This window comes from Erpetoichthys calabaricus, chromosome 7 (genome assembly GCF_900747795.2).
Source record: "Erpetoichthys calabaricus chromosome 7, fErpCal1.3, whole genome shotgun sequence".
Lineage (NCBI taxonomy): Eukaryota > Metazoa > Chordata > Cladistia > Polypteriformes > Polypteridae > Erpetoichthys > Erpetoichthys calabaricus.
Window position 1 is genome coordinate 28,096,579 of NC_041400.2, and position 17,155 is coordinate 28,113,733.

At 36.1% G+C, this 17,155-nt stretch overlaps 1 protein-coding gene across 1 annotated transcript in view; it reads left to right on the forward strand.

Moving 5' to 3' along the window:
- The window catches only part of slc27a6 (solute carrier family 27 member 6), an 80,794-nt gene extending 65,612 nt beyond the window's left edge, over positions 1 to 15,182 (forward strand). The window contains exons 5-10 of the mRNA XM_028804885.2: positions 2,316 to 2,510; positions 5,546 to 5,636; positions 7,813 to 8,011; positions 8,453 to 8,550; positions 13,019 to 13,149; positions 14,555 to 15,182. Coding sequence (XP_028660718.1) covers positions 2,316 to 2,510; positions 5,546 to 5,636; positions 7,813 to 8,011; positions 8,453 to 8,550; positions 13,019 to 13,149; positions 14,555 to 14,731 — 891 coding nt within the window. The 3' untranslated portion in view covers positions 14,732 to 15,182. The remainder of the gene's footprint in view (positions 1 to 2,315; positions 2,511 to 5,545; positions 5,637 to 7,812; positions 8,012 to 8,452; positions 8,551 to 13,018; positions 13,150 to 14,554) is intronic.
- The last annotated feature ends 1,973 nt before the right edge of the window (positions 15,183 to 17,155 follow it).

The window sequence follows — 17,155 nt, forward strand, 5'->3', positions numbered from 1 at the left end:
CCGGAGGAAGCCCTAGAAAAAAAGATGGCACAGAAGACGATATGTGAGACTTCTAAAATGTATCGTGTCATTATGATCGGGAATATGCAACGGTTGAATATAAAAGCACCACAAATGCATCTGTATGTTGGCATTTTGCTTCACCACTTCGAACCATTCATCAAACATCGAAGCGCGCACACTGATCTCGTAGGATCCTCAGAGCGGCTTTCTGTCACATGAAGATAGTAACCAGAGACTCTGACGTCACATTCCAACTTTTAGTACGCTGGAAACGCGTGGCAGCCATGATGCGGGCACGTATGCTTTCTGAGCATGAAGTATAAATGAGCCCTAAGTGCCCTCACTGGGCAGTTTCTTGGTTCTATGGGGAGGGAAGGAGAAGAGAATGTTAGCAACAGGCCCCCTCTCACCCTGGTGGGTTATTACATACCTCGATCAAGCCCATAAATAGATCCCCCAACACACATGCGTGACAAAGTACTATATATATAGTACAGTATAGAGAATCCATTCCTGGGAATTCGGAAATAAAAGACTAACCGTATCTACAAGCAGTTCATGCTGTCATATAAGTACATGTATCATTAGTTGTGGTAATAAGAGCGTAGAAAGCACAACGTCCTCACAGGTGGCGCAGTGGTAGTGCTGCTACTTTGCATTAAGGAGACTGTGGAAGATTGTGGGTTCACTTCCCGGTTCCTCCCTGTGTGGATAGCACTTTGAGTACTGAGAAAAGCGCTATACCTGTATAAATGTAATGAATTATCATTGTTATTATTAACGTGTCCAGCGTGCGGTCATCCACGATAGAGCGCACCTTCATGCAGAGTACGCCAGCCGCCAAGAAAGCACGCTCTGCCTCAACTGAAGTAGGTGGCACAATCATCAGCTACTGATACACTTGTTCTAAACAACACCCACGCTTGCCGTTGCTCTGAAACACCGCCATTTCAGCTTTTACTGATGCATCCAGTTCCTTGTCATCATTCTGTGATGGCAAGTTTCTTAACACAGATAATGCGGATGCAACAGACTGACGCATTGCAATTTCAAGTTGCTGTTCAAAGCTGTTGTCTGATGAAGTGCAAGCTGCAGCAATGGTGCCACCTTAATTATTTTCAACTATAACTCTGTTACTGTATTTCTTGATCAATTTTTTACACTTTTACACGCTATATATGCGAGCTTGGCCGTTCCCGTTTTCCCGGGAATTACAGCAGTTTCATTCCCGGGAATGCGGGAATGAAAAATGTCCGGGAATGGATTCCCTAGTACAGTATGAAGCACCATGCAAGTCACCTCTTCACCACATGTTCAGAGGTGGCAGAACTAAAGTGTGGTGACAAAAGCACACAGATGTGTAGATGAAGAATGATTGCAGTATGAAATGTGCACAGCTAGTAAACCCCCACTTGGTAATAATTTATCCATTAAATATACAGTACATGTAGAAATATAATTTTAATTATCATGTAATAGCCTCTTGTGAATTGTGATTTTTGTTTACTGCTGAGATTTTTTATTTACTATAAAAATTATTTTTTCATTAAAAACCATAAATGTAATAAAGAAAATGTGGGAAAATGTACATATAAGGAGAAAGACTGCACAAATGGAGAGAAACTGCAAAACTGTCAATAAAAGATAACTTGTATTATGCAATTTATAGAGCCACATTATGGTAGTCCTTTGGAAAAAGCCCAAAAGTGGCCCCCAGTCATATGTCTGTATTTGCACTCGCATATCCACAAGCTGTCAGAAGCTGGTGGCATGTCATCACTAGGCACAAAACTTAACACTAATAACATTTAATGTGTTCAACATTTTTTTTAAGTGTCCACTTAATCAAATTCTTAAACTTTTCTCTGCACTAACTGTGTAAGATGGAGAAAGCAAATCACTAGCTGTGCGCATTTGTCACTGCACACATTTTTCTTGAGCACATCTGCCAATGTGTGTTTTTTGTCTCATTTGCTTTTGTTGTTGTGTGCTGCACAGAGAATTTATAAACCAATACAGACATTTGTGAGTCAGCCTTGTGAATTGCAAGAGAAAAACTTTTAAGGGTTTGCAGAACTGAGGTACCTTGGTGCATGTAAATTATAGGCAGGGTGGTACTGTAAGTAAGGTGTTGACTGTGCAATCTGTTAAACTTGCAGTACTACACATGTAGAAACATATAAACAACCTTACCATTGTGTTTTTCTGTTTTTTTTATAAATGCATCATACAAGTAAAAAAATGAGCAATTTTAGGCCTTTTTTTTTTTAAAATGTGGAAGATTATTTTCTTGTTTCTCTTGGCTTTAACAGAAAGAAGGTGAGAAAGACCATAAGGTATATATGGCTGTAGGTAATGGCTTGCGGCAGGATGTCTGGAAAGAGTTCCTTGAGCGCTTTGGGAACATTAAGATGTGTGAACTTTATGGTTCCACAGAAGGAAACCTTTGCTTTATGAACCACATTGGAAAAGTCGGAGCTGTAGGCCGCTCTAACTTCTTCTATAAGGTAAGTGCCTTTCCTTTCTTTCTTTACTGTTTAGCTTTATGGGTAACATTCTTAATTTGTCTCTTAAATATGCTATGATAGTTTATACAGTAATTGTGACTTCAATTTGAGTAAATTTGATTCACAATTTATTTAAATATTTCATCATAAAAATCACAAGTATTCAGAAAAGAAAAAAATCAGAAAATGAGAAGGTTGTTCACATTTAGCAGACTGACAATACAACTGTATCCTTCACGGAAATACAAAATTGTATATTTTTATTATTAATGAGGAAAGGTGCAAAATAAGAAAGCTTCTTTCTGTGCAGATTTTCTGTACTTTTTGTAATTTGCTTTCACATTTGTGGCCATTGTCCTTCCGTGTGGCCTCCACAGGGCCTTTTACATCACTTACAGGGACCGTCCCTTAAACCCTGAAGATTTCTTTACAACTTTTTCTTTATTGCAGTCCTCACTGCTCTTTCTTATATGTCCTTCGTACCTTACTTTTCTTTTTCTCCTTTTTTTACTTCAAAAAACAGTTTAGGTTGCAAAGCACATCGGCCAGTTTCTTATGTCTACTATTACTATATATCTACAGGCAGGGCTGGCTCTAACCGTTTTGGGGCCCTAGGCAAGATTTTGCTGTGGAGCCCTGACTAGCATAATGCAGACATGTTTAGCAATATAGTTCACCTTGGAGGTGCAGCTGAAATTAAGCTATAAAGCTTTTGAAAATGTCCAAACAAGGCAATGGCATCTCTTGAGTTTCTGGTATTCATCTATTGCAACTAAATTTAGGGTTTGGGCAGTACATGACACAATGAAAGCTCAGGGATTTTTTTGCAGCAGTCTGACCTGTACACCTTTGTCCTTTCCGTGGTGGTGTGCTGGGGAGGCAGCATTAAAAAGAAAGACGCCTCACGCCTGGACAAACTGGTGAGGAAGGCAGGCTCTATTGTTGGCATGGAGCTGGACAGTTTGACATCTGTGGCAGAGCGACGGGCGCTCAGCAGGCTCCTATCAATTATGGAAAATCCACTGCATCCACTAAACAGTATCATCTCCAGACAGAAGAGCAGCTTCAGCGACAGACTGCTGTCACTGTCCTGCTCCACTGACAGACTGAGAAGATCGTTCCACCCCCAAACTATGCGACTCTTCAATTCCACCCGGGGTGGGGGGGGTAAACATTAACATTATACAAAGTTATTGTCTGCTTTTTACCTGCATTATTATCAATCTTTAATTTAATATTGTTTTTTGTATCAGTAAGGTGCTGCTTGAGTGTGTGAATTTCCCCTTGGGATTAATAAAATATCTATCTATCTATCTATCTATCCATCCATCCCTTCATTTTGGCACTAGTTTCATATAATTGCCCTCTGCTATCATGAAAAGGAATATTTAGTTTCTCAAGTCTGTCTAGGACATGAAAAGACAAAATTTCTCCTGTTGTCTCTGTTACTGGAAGGATCCCATAAACTGCTCTTTAATCCTGGGTACTTCCTTCAGTGTGGCAATTCTTATAATTAGTGAAGTTTGCTCCTCATGGCTAATGTCAGATGTGCAATCCAAAATAATGGACTAATATTTGGACTGCTTGATGACACTCAGGGTATGCTTAATTACCTAACTTGTGTAACGAATGACCTGATTTTGAATTGTTATGTCAAGGTAGCTTGTGTGGGTGCTCGTGCCACTTTCAGTATGTTCTGTATGCTATTTCAGAAATATTTTTCTCATGAAGCAAACAGTGACTCATCAAACAGTAAACACAACAAGTTTGCTGCGAGGGAAAATACAACAGACTTGTATGCCAGTGGGGACAACCTTTTTTTTAATTATTATGTATTTAAAAGAAAAAAAAACTTAGAATGCGGCCACTGCATCCTCATGGCCCTCCCAGGGGATGCTTGAGGCCCTTTGCAATTGCCTAGGTCACCTAAGCCATGGGTTGGCTATGACTACAGGTTTCCAGAGTGACCTGCCTTTGGAGGAGTCACTTCCTTCAAGTGCACTCTGATTAGTTCGTTTCAGACAGCCTGCTTGTTCTTCTCCCCCACCATAGCCAAGCCACTATTGCAGGGTAATAAGGCATGATAGATAGCTTAAGTGTATTTTTTCCCCTGACCCCAGACAATGCACGCTCTGCACCTAACATAATCACGTTGTCTAACGGGATATATAATAAGGAGTGCACCTTGTACGGTTCATGTTAAAGTAGGTCGAAGAATATGCCAAGGCTGTTGGTTGGAGACAGACTTTATCTTCATCCCATGCTTTCTCACATTGGTCCCATTGTGCTGTTTCTGTTTTAAGTGCTGAAATAAACTAGATGTGCTGCCACTTTTAATTGTTATTGTCTTTCTGCAAACTTTGCATTTTACATCAGTTTGTTCAACATCTTATCTTCTTAGCCAAACCAATTCCAGACAGTCGAGTTTGGAACTACCTCATTCATAAGAAATGTGCCACTTGTCATATTCTTTGCATTAATTTTTTGACTGTACACACGTGATCAGCTGATCAAACTAAAGTGCATGCTAGACTGTTTTGCTGTTCCATTTCAACATCAAATTAATACATTAATTTAATTAAACGATTTAATTGAAAAATATCGCCCAGCCCTAGAATATTATTACTATATACAATAAAGAAGCTTCATATTACTCTACTTTACCCTCACTGCGTGAAGTCTTATACCACTTGGGATTTGCCTGTTGATATGAGTGCAGTGATGGTGGAAAATATTTGAATACTGATATCCAAGCCTTGTTGTGTCAAACACATCCCTTCATGACAGTGTATCAGTTTGTTTTATCATCACCTCTGCGGGTCTAAATGTGAATTTCCCCTTGGGATTAATAAAGTATCTATCTATCTATCTATCTATCTATCTATCTATCTATCTATCTATCTATCTATCTATCTATCTATCTATCTGTCTATCTATCTAAAGATGGATTATGTATTGCTCCAGTTTTTCTTGAAACCTGAATTATCTTTTCAAAAAATATTTGGTAATTGTTTTGTTTCTACATTGCATTACAGTTATTTTTTCATTATGACCTAGTCAAGTATGATCTGGAAAAAGATGAACCTATTCGTAATGGCCAGGGATTTTGTGAACGAGTACAGAAAGGTAAGACATCTAGTTTATTAAATAGCCTTTGTTGTAGATATCTTGCATTTTGTAAGTCCTTAATTACTGAATTCTTTATATGCAGTGCAGTGGTTTAGATTATTTACTGCTCCTCGGCTATCTCATGTGCCAGTCTTTGGATGGTTCTTCACTATTTGTCTTACTCATATACCTGTAGTGTATATACAGTTAGGGGTACAAGAGATGAATCCTGTTTAACTGGAAGATTTTACACCAAAAGAAACAGACAGATGATGTTTTCCAACACCGATCATGACAAATTGTGTCTTATGCAGACCTAAGTCTTAGACTGGCTGGCTTCTTCCTGTGTAGAAAGCTTTTATGTGCATCCGGGGGCGGTAAAGACGTGACTTCCCGGTACGAGGAGAAAGTGACATCAGAGCTCCTCAGGTTGATGAACCTCTGATTGGACGGTAAAAGAGGAAAATGAGGAAGCAATAGCGCCAACTTGTGGCCTGGGGCAGAATTACAGGTAGTACAAAAGCCCTGAAGCTGTCCCCAACTCACATCTGTCTGACACTAGATATATGTACTGTTGCAAGAAAAAGTTTGTGAATCCTGTGGAATTACCTGGATTTATGCGCTAATTACTTAAAATATTTGATCTGATATTCAGCGAAAATCACAATATTAAGTAAACACGGTTTTGATTAAACTATTAACAAACACTTATACTTCTTAATACTCAATACATTGCTTATTCACACACTAGGCTGGAAAAATATGTGAACCTCAATGCTAATAACTTCTCCATAAGCTAATCAGTGAAATGAGGTAGGATTGGAGGTTCCCTGCCCCATTAAAACACACACAGAGGTGGTTAGTAGTAGAATTTTACTCTTCTCAAGAAAGATCTTTTCATGTTTTACATATACCTATTTGGCTGATGTCCTTATCCAAGGTGACTTACAACATTTATGATATAATTGGTTACATTTCTTTAGGTTTTCAAATTGGAGCACAGGCAAGTGAAGTGACTTGCTCATGGTCACATGGTGTTATTAGTGGGATTTGAACCCACAAACTCAGGGTTTGAAGTCCAAAGCCTTGACCACTATGACACGCTACCTGATAATAATTCCTTACATTTATATAGCGCTTTACTGACTACTCAAAGCACTTTGCAAACTCCACAGAGGGAGGACCCAGGACACAAACCAATGATCTCCTTATTGCAAGGCAACATACCCCTTTCAAAAATATCAGAGAACTTTAGAAGATGAATTTTAGAAATACATAAAGTTTGAGGTGTTCAATCCACAGGAAGACACATCCATGAAATTCAGTGATGTTGCTCCTTTCCCTATGAGTGGCCATCTTGCAAAGATTATGGCAATAGTGTATGTAGCATGTAATGATGAAGGAACTGAAAAGGAACCCAAGGTTAACAGCAGGATCTCTTTCACTTGCCAAAGTCTCTTCATGTATCTACTATAAGAGAAACACTAAATAAGAATGGTGTTTATGGAAAGACACCACAGGGAAAACCACTGCTCCCCAAAAGAAACATTAATGCATGTCTCAGGTTTGCAAATGATCAACTGTATGTTCATTCCACACTACTTCTGGGACAATGTTCCGTGGATCAATGAGACAATCAGTTGACTATTTGGCCCCAATATGCAATGCCATGTTTGGGGGTAAAATTCCTGTTTTTTTGGAATTAAACGGTTTAAATCCAGGATCTCTGACCAGTCTGCCCCATGCTGCTGTTAAACTCAGTTCTCAAACCTTCAGTATGAGTCCTCTGATCACATACACTCTACAAATATTGTGTGAGATGGTCCTTGACTAGTATGGCATGCCTTTACCCCTGTTTTCCACAACCTGACAGTGTAGGCTATCCCTTCACTTTATAGCCCTGGGCTTGTAGGGGTATCCATGCGCTGAGTGAGGTATTTAACAGTTCTGAACATTCCACTCACTGAAGTCTTCCTTGTTCAATCATCTTTGCTTTTTTTTCTTTTATTTACAACTTAGATTTTTTTAAGCAAACGGAGTTCCACTGTCATCTGCAGTTACCCCTCACCTTTTGCACATCTTGTTTAGATTATTTTATTATACATTTAAACTAATGTTTGTTTCTTTAAAATACTTACTTTTTTGTGTCTTTTAATCAAGAGTTGATGAATTTGTGTTTATTTTTTACTAACAGGTGAGACTGGTCTGCTGCTCTCTCAGATTAATTCTTTGAGCCCATTTTTTGGATATGTGGGAAGCAAAGCATTAACACAAAATAAAATTTTAAGAGATGTTTTTAGAAAAGGAGATCTCTTTTTTAACACTGGAGACTTGATGGCTGAAGATCACTCAGACTTCATATACTTCAAAGACAGGATTGGTGACACGTTCAGGTGAAGTCCCCAAGTGGGGTATTGATGTAGGCTTTACATATTCTAATCTTTTATGGCACATGGGAATGGTGGTGTGTGAATTGTTCACAACTTTAGTGCTGTGTAAAGTTGTTAAGGGTCTACAACAATGTTACATACTAGTCAGGTTATGTGTAAGTACACAGAATAAGAAGAGAAAATCTTAAAACATGGAAAGGGACATTGTGCTAGAATTAAATAAAACACAACCCTAAGTCTGAGGTAAAAATTGTGATGTGCACGTGTAATAAACTGATTCCTTTCCCAAGGAGTCCTGTCTACATAGTGAAAAAGTTTGCTGTATTATTTTCTATTTTTGTGCCTTTCACAAGACCTGTTGAATAAGTATTGATCATTATTATTAATCATCATCACAATAGTGCCTTTTCACTTGAAAACAATGTTACTTCTTTCTTGGCTTAGATGGAAAGGAGAAAATGTTGCAACAACAGAAGTTGCAGACGTTTTTGGAATGTTGGATTTTTTACAGGAGTCCAACGTTTATGGTGTTTCTGTTCCAGGTAAGGATAACCTCTTTTTGCGCTTGTTTTATATCTGATTTTAATTTGAATCTATTACTGTATTATGAGTATGTTATTTTGCAATACTGAAGTGTCTGTAAATTATATTGAAGTTCAGTAACAAAGAACCTTAATAAAAACCCCATCCGATATGTTTTCACATTGTAGCAGCTTTGTTAGGCACCCACTGCATGAAGGACACCCCTTTAAGCTTGAATGCTTCCCAGAAAGCTCAGCAGGTGGACATGATGTGAAACCTTCTGAGGATGATAGGGTTGGCCATCAGAAAATAACATTACATATTACCATAATTATTATTTTAAAACTCTGCATTCTGTATGTTATGATTCTGCAATGCTAATTCTATGTACCATAACTGAGCATAGTGGTGTAATAGCTACTCAGCATATAATGGGAGGGGGTGGACAACAAAACTATCACTCATTACCTTTTGGGTTTATATTTGCAGCAGTATAACATTTTAAAACACACTTAAGTGTGAAAGTTAATGGAATGCATGGAGGTGCATTTCTCTGGGAAGGGCTGACAGTGGCGTAGCTAAGGAGGGGCAAGGGGGGACATCAGTCTCAGGGCACAGCATCCAGGGGGCGCCAAATTGATGTTTCTTTCCCTTCCCCATTGCATTTTGGCAAACAGGAGGGGACACGAAATCTTCAGTTGTCTCCGGGCGGTGAAAACCCTAGCTACGCCTCTGAGGACTGAGATGGGTATAAGCAGTTTTTTAACATTAAAACACAGTAAAATGAAAATCCACATTATTTGCAGGACTTCTGAAGTGCATTTCATATTGCTCACTCTGTGACCTCGAGCAAGTCACTTATCCCATCTGTGATTTAAAGATTAAAAGTGGTGGCTCTGAGGCTAGAGATCTGTGCTGGTTGCTGGTTCATTGGGCCCTTGAGCAAGGCCCTTAACCTGCTATTGCTTCATCCTGGATATGACGTTATTCTGCAACCAGTCCTGCCAGCAGGTCCTCCAACTTATAGGGAAAACTTGGGGGTTGGTGGCAGGATTGGCACCCCAGCCAACTTAAAAAAAAAAAAAACCTCACACTGTTCCAGTGTGGTGCTGAGGTATCACATGCTGCACTCTGGTCCCAATCCAGGAGGTTCATTGTGTGGTGGGTGTGGCAATGCGCTTCCAACTTCCTCCATTTGAAAAATTTCACTATAGAAAGTTGCTATATAAAATAAATTGTTTATGTATGTTTGTTTTATAATTCCTATGAATACAACTACACATACTGTAACTTTATTTTTAAAATGGTTTCCTTCACTTTACATACTTGGGAGTTAGAATCACACGAGTTTAAATATTTGTTTTAAAAAAATTAACAACTTTCTGGAATAAGTGTTGCAAGATAATGTAGGTGGGCTTATCTACTGTATCTAATACTACCTCTGAGAAACCGTATCAATGAAACAACATCTTAACAGTATTTGAAGAGCATTCCTGCTGACATAAATAACTTTCTTTGAAAACTGTACGTAACAGTAGCATTGCATATTTGTAATGGGCAAAGACTTAAACTAAGCAAATTATTTCTTTAGAGACCTTAAGCAAAAATGGTCTGATTAAGCGTAATTTTCAATTTTACCATTGTGCATTAAACATCCACACTTTGAAATGTTGTAAAGAAACTCATCTCACAGAATCTATACCTGCATTGTCAGTTGTTGAAAGAAGAACCTGCTCTTCTTACTTCCTTTTCTGTTTTCCTTTGGTATCAAGCCTGGCAGTTCACACTTTGTGAAATTCTGATATCAATGCAGAACAATATCTGAAAGAAAAACTGCTATCCTAAATTGCAACTTTCCAAGTAAAACATACTTTTCTCTACTTCCTTTAAATACTTAGCATTCCATAAATCATTTAGTATCAAGAACTTGCATTAAGTAACTTGCATACTGACAACATATGTGCATTACATGAAAAACTATATTCTAAATATTTTTGTCCTCCAGTGATAAGTCAGCCTGTTTTTTATATAGCTACACTGTAGTATTGTAAGCAAGGGTGCATTTCTTATTCCTGCTATCTTTCAATACAGTAGTTTTAATAAAGTGGGTCTAAATTACAAAGTACAGAATGATGAATGACTGCAATTTTTTCCTTCTCTTCTGTTTCAAATGAGACCAAGTATTGGTTGTAGTAAAGGAAAGGAGGAAATGCATACATCACTGTGTCATGTCTCCTTATCACTGTGCTGTATAAAAATGTCAAGTGCCACCTTTAAAAGGAGAGATCAAGGTCTCCAATTTAGAAACTGTACTTGCATCAAATAATTTTCTGAGCTGCTCGAAGTTCCACAAGACTACCCTGCATCCTTTTACATTAGATGTGCAAAATCTATTAAAGCTACAAGCACCCAAATTGAATTTAATATGATTTCACATTTAAACAACTTGGTTTTGCTATTTCAGAACTAATATATAAGCTTTGAAGGAACATGCTTTGACTTTTGAGCTTAGGCTGTTAGGACATCCATTATAGGATTTTAGGGAGTGATGGCCCACTCTGGCAGTACTGGGTGTAAAACAGGAACCAACCTTGGATGGAATGTCAGGCAATAAATAGGGAGTACTTATGCACATAAAACAGTCGGTTATACTTGGATAATTTAGAAGTACTGATTATCCTAACAATAATATATTTTAAATGTTGGAGAAAACCCACACAACCTCAGGGAGAACAAGAAAATTCCAAACATACAGGGACTGGGATGCAGATTAAACTCAGGCTCCTGAAACTAAAGAGGAAGTAGCGCTAAATGGTGCAGGACCACAAAGTGTAAATTGTACTGTATTTTGAGAAGCAAAATATAATTATGACATGTGGCAACAGAAGCCAGGATGAACCCTTGAAACTGAGATTTGTGTGATATACGTTTAAATTTTATTTTGAGTAAACAAGCAAAAATGAAAGCATACGGGTAACAATATAGGTAGAATGTTTTGGTCAGACAGTATTTCAGATTAGACATGACCCAAAAGTTAGTGAAGATTACTTGTTTATAGGGCAATACTGTAAATACTGATGCATTATTTTAGAAGTGTACTGTTGACTCCCCACCATGCAGGTAGTAGCATCAGTACAAACTTTAGTATAAAATCAAGGAAACGGGTCATTTGGCATATGTTACACAAATTAAACCTTAGAAGATATATTGTGTCACATGAACAGGAACTTGTACAAGTGTTATAGGGTGCTTTTACATCTAATATGTCAAACATATGAACAAATAGGGAGGCTTGTCTTGATCTGACATTCTGCAATAATTGTAAGAGAGTTTAATATGCATAAAAAGCATCTTTTAGCATTTTGGCACACCCAAATGGCAAAAACTAAAATTACAGTGTTAAATTTAATTTCACATACCATTCTGAAACATACTCCGATTTGGGCATGTGGAGGCTGCAGACCATCCCAGAAGCACCGAGAGCAAGATAGGAATCTACCCTGGACCAGGGCACCAGTCCATTACAGGCTCCATTAGGCACACATCTACTCACACTCAAACAGGGACCAATTTGGAATCATCAGATTGTCCAAGCTGTACATCTTTGGGGAGGTGGAAGAAAAAGTGGATTACCTGGAGGAAAACTCAAGCAGGCACAGAAAGAAAACTGCAAACTCCAGACAGCCGAAGATCAGGAGAGGCATTTGAATCGAGGATGCTGGATCTATCAGGCAGCAACACTTAATACTGCACCACCATGACACCCCACATTTTAAAAAGAGACAAATCTTAAAGAAGGTATCTGGATAGACACAGGATGGCCAAGGTATATTTTGGTTCATATGAAAGAATACCTCGTACAACTTTTACTGCAAATTCATGTGCTCAAGATGAAAAGTTTAAAAAAATAAAATTACTTGGCGCCAGATATCTACTATAGAAATCAAAAACTGAAATATATTGCTTGCATAAATAACTAGGACATTTTAATGTATGGTTGTGAGTTTGCAATTAAAATACAGATTGGAATAAAATGTGTAATTCTCGTTTGTAATGCAGTAATAGTTACAAAGTTCTGCATGGCATTCATTATATGTTTGAAATAGTATATAAAATGGACATAGTATATAGTGAAATGTTCAATTTCAATATATATTGTTTCAAAAAATGTTTCCATGTATATAGTAGCTATATCACTCTTTGGATATTGCTTTAGTAAACTAATAGGACTGCTACTGCTTTATTTATGTGGCTTATTTGTTCGTGGTTTTGGTGAGTATCAAGGCAATGCAGCAAAGTCATCAATATTTGTTTTAAGATCTCTGTTTAAAATGTCTCAGTTAAAATGACTGTATATATTGCACTGCTTTTCCAAACTTTTTACATAAACTGATAATTAGTTTTCATTAAAACTAACATTGTCCTGTGGTGCTTTTTTCTCCTGAAAGATACTGCATGTGAGATTAATAATTTTAAAATATTGTACAGGTTATGAGGGAAAAACTGGAATGGCAGCTGTTGTCTTGACCAAAGGTCATGAATTTGATGGGAAGGGCCTGTATGATCATGTGACACAGCAACTTCCAACATATGCTCGTCCTCGATTTGTGAGGATATTGGTAAGTTAATCTGATTTGCCTAAATAATGAAATAACCCCATTGGCTTGTGCACTTTCGTGTCATATTTAATGTTTTTGATTTACAACAATTATGTTTTTACAAATGACAGTAATTTTAGCCCTAACTAATAAACATGAAAGTTTTCGCCTCAACAAAATGTGCATTGCTCAAAATTCTTAATTGTTATGTTTTTGCTTCCTGTAATAATTAAGGAGTCAACAGCTCCAAGCTTAATATTTGTAGCCAGTTAATTCCTCATCATGTTTACTGCCATTCAAGTTGAATCTCCTCATTTTTTATTTTCTCTATTTTCAGGGTGTTTAATGCAAGGTAAAATGACTAAGAATAAGCGGAGGGAGTAGACCATTAGGACACTGAAAGAATGGCTAGTGAAAATGGGGCTTTGTAGTCGTATGTGAAAACTAATTTAAATATCAGTCATTTCAAGCAGTAATAGCCATTAGCAAGACTTGTGATTTTTGGATGTATTTTTACTTCAATTTAATGGTATCTTGATAAAAATTAATATAAATTTCTATCAAAAATGTTAAAATTTCTGGAATGTTCAAATGTTTTACCGGTACTGTACTGTATATAAACAGAAAGTACATAAATTTGCTGGTTGCAAGGGTTTGTTTTATCTTTACTACAACAGCATATTTAATTATCTGGAAATTATTTACTAAAATGTAACCATAGTGGGATAGTGATAGATTTTATAAACTAACCAGCTTGCACTGAAGGAAAGAATATGTTTAGACAATTTATTACATTTTGTATGAAAAGAATCACATGTAGTACCTTTTAACCTAATTTAAAAACAGATTGATTTTGACTCAAGAAGTTAGTTTACTCACTGAAATTACACTTAATGTATAATTTGCACGTTTAGTAAAATAAGTTATTTAGGTTGGGAAAAAAAACAAATTCTTCCATGTGCGCACTAAATTGAATTAAACATTGACTAGGAATATAAATATATCTGAGAACATTTATTTTCATGATATTCTTTTAAACAATTTAGAAGAAATGTTAAATACCAAAGTTATTTTGCTTTTAATTACGTTTCCTTAAAGTCTGCTTTGTTTCAGAGTAATGGCATTATTTATATAGTTGTCTTTAGAGTAACACTGAATACATTGTGCTTGTATAGCCCACAGTCACTAAATTTAAATGGAGCAAACTGTGTGTATATGTATGTATGTGTACCTATATATATATATATATATATATATATATATATATATATATATATATATATATATATATATATTACACATATACACACACGAACATACGATGTGTGTTACACTTACATACATCTATCTGTCTATATCTAGAAACTCATTTATTAATAGGTCACATTCTTCTTCTTTCCAGTAATACTTTTTAATACCTTTGCAGGAATCAATGGAAGTAACTGGAACCCTGAAGCAAAAGAAGTTTCAATTAGTGAAGAGTGGATTCAGTCCCTCGACTATAAGTGATCCGTTGTATTTTTTGGATGACTCACAGGCATGTTATGTGCCTATGACAAAAGACATTTTTGACAGTATTATTAATGGTCAAAGAAAGTTATAGTGGACTTGCTTTTAACAGAAAAATTGTGTGGCTTGGTAAAGTATACCTTGTGTTTGTACAGTAAGAAATACTGTTACTTGGAGAGGATGCATAATGTTATATTGTTTAGATGTGAAGAAACTTAAACAATTGAGTGATGTTAATAATTAATAAAGGGCTTCTTTGGAGCTCTACATAAGGTACAGGTTCATTATTAAGGTTCTTGCAAAGTAGACAGCACAATGAGTGGAGTAACCTTAAACTGCCAAAAGTGTGGCTGATTAGATTTCTCTGCCCATCTCGTGTCTGATAGAACGACTTGGCTTAACTGCAGTCTAATTTGCATCTCCTTGAATTTTGCTTCCTTAATTTGAACTCCATGTGTGTAGTGAAATGTCATCTTACCTTTTCTGATAGAGAATAATTCATTCATACAGTATACAGTGATTGCAAGTTGTCTGCAATATTTACATCAATCAATTGTTGCTGGTAAGCTTATGTCAGAATTGAACTTTTGTCAAGATGAAGTTTAACTACATCCTTTTAGAATTCTTAGCTATAACTAGAATGAAAAATCATTTTCTGCAGTGTTTTGAAGTTTAACTACATCCTTTTAGAATTCTTAGCTATAACTAGAATGAAAAATCATTTTCTGCAGTGTTTTCTCTCTGCTTTGGAGATGGTGTACATGGCTTGCATTTTGTTACATTTTTCAGGTCACAACACTTTCTCTTGCTTTCTATTGTTTGTAATTTGTTTTCTAGATTTTGTCTGGTCAGTTCTGAACAGATATATTTTATCTCTGTTTTCATATTTTATTGTATTTTAAATCAGAAACATTATTTTAACTTTTGTGCTTAGTGGGTGAGTGCAGCAGTGTTAACCCACAGACACTAATTTTCATTTTTATTGATTTTGGGATATATTTAACATAGTTAAAAGTAGAAAACTAGTCCTGTGAAAATAGAACTACTCATTTGGGGCCAGTTTATACTGTGGAACTGATGAAACATGATGAAGCACATGATTAAACAACAGAATTGCAGTTTTATTTAGCAACTATCATATCATCACAAATTACTCTTTACCTCCTGGATTGCAGCTCATTATGGTAGATAGTACTTTATTTAGCTGAGGGGAAATTCACACACTTCATCAACAACATAAAACAAAGTTCATGTAAGTCATACTGCAAAAAAACAGTAAGAAACAAATACAAAACAATACATGAGTGCAAGATCTAAGACTATAGACGCAGTATACCTGCTGTACATTTATTGAATTGTTTCCCTAAAGAAATACTGTCCTTGTGCCAGCATTCTCATTATATATCTGGAAAAAGTGACCCCAAACATGATGGGTAGAGGCATTCTAGAGTGTGATGGCAAAAGGCAAAATCCTCAGGAGTGCCTCTTAAATACAAAATCTAATAATGCTGATCTAATGAGCATATAAAACTTTTCCATGTAAACCATAAACAATAGTTTCCCTTAGTGTATTCTGTCATTTTTATTACATCTTTCAGTAATGAGATGTCAGAACAACACAATAATCTTTAAAATATTTTGACTCAACTAGCTGTATGTTTATATATTTTAATTTGCTAGAAAATGATTAAAAAATACTTGATTTTAAGTAAACAAGTGTTGGCCACATAGCAGTAGAATACAGCATGCAGTATAGAAGTTAATTTGGGAAACGTGTAGAAAAGCTCTTTCATGAATGCACACATGTTCCTTATACTGAAATGCAATATTTACAATATATCATCTTACTCTGTCATTCCATTTTCACTGCTATAACTTATCTGTTAATTATAATATCTTCTGAACGTATTACATCAGTGATAAAAAAAACTGTAAATTGTTTACTAATTACTAATTTAAAGTATTATCAGCCATAGAGAAAAACAAAACTAGATTGCAAAAAGAGATTATGCATAAAGCAGTTTACCTACCAGGTAATGCACATAAATGTATGCCGTGCTGTCAATGCCAGAATGCATTTGCTTTTTCTGTTTCAGCATTAGTAGTCTTAGATTAAAGTGTAATGTTTATGTGCTCAAATTTCAGTCAAAATTAATGTATTCAGTGTACTATTAACTGACGCATTAAGGATTTAAAAAATGATTTGTGTTTTATTCATGTATGAATTTATTTAAGCTTTCTTTTTACTAGTAAAGAAATCTATGAAAGTATATGCATATTAACCTAAACTCTCAGGGACTGCAAATTTAACACGCTAGCTTTATGACTTTCAGTCACACAGACTGATATTTCCAATTCAGGTTCTCTTAATTCAGGAAGGATTTTGATAAAACAAATATTAATTTGGTGTCTTACTTGTAATTTTTTGCACATTCCAGGTATACAGTTCATAAACTTACCCCAATTTCTGCAACCATTTAATTTAACGTATTTGGCAGTTAAAATGAAAAAAAACCAA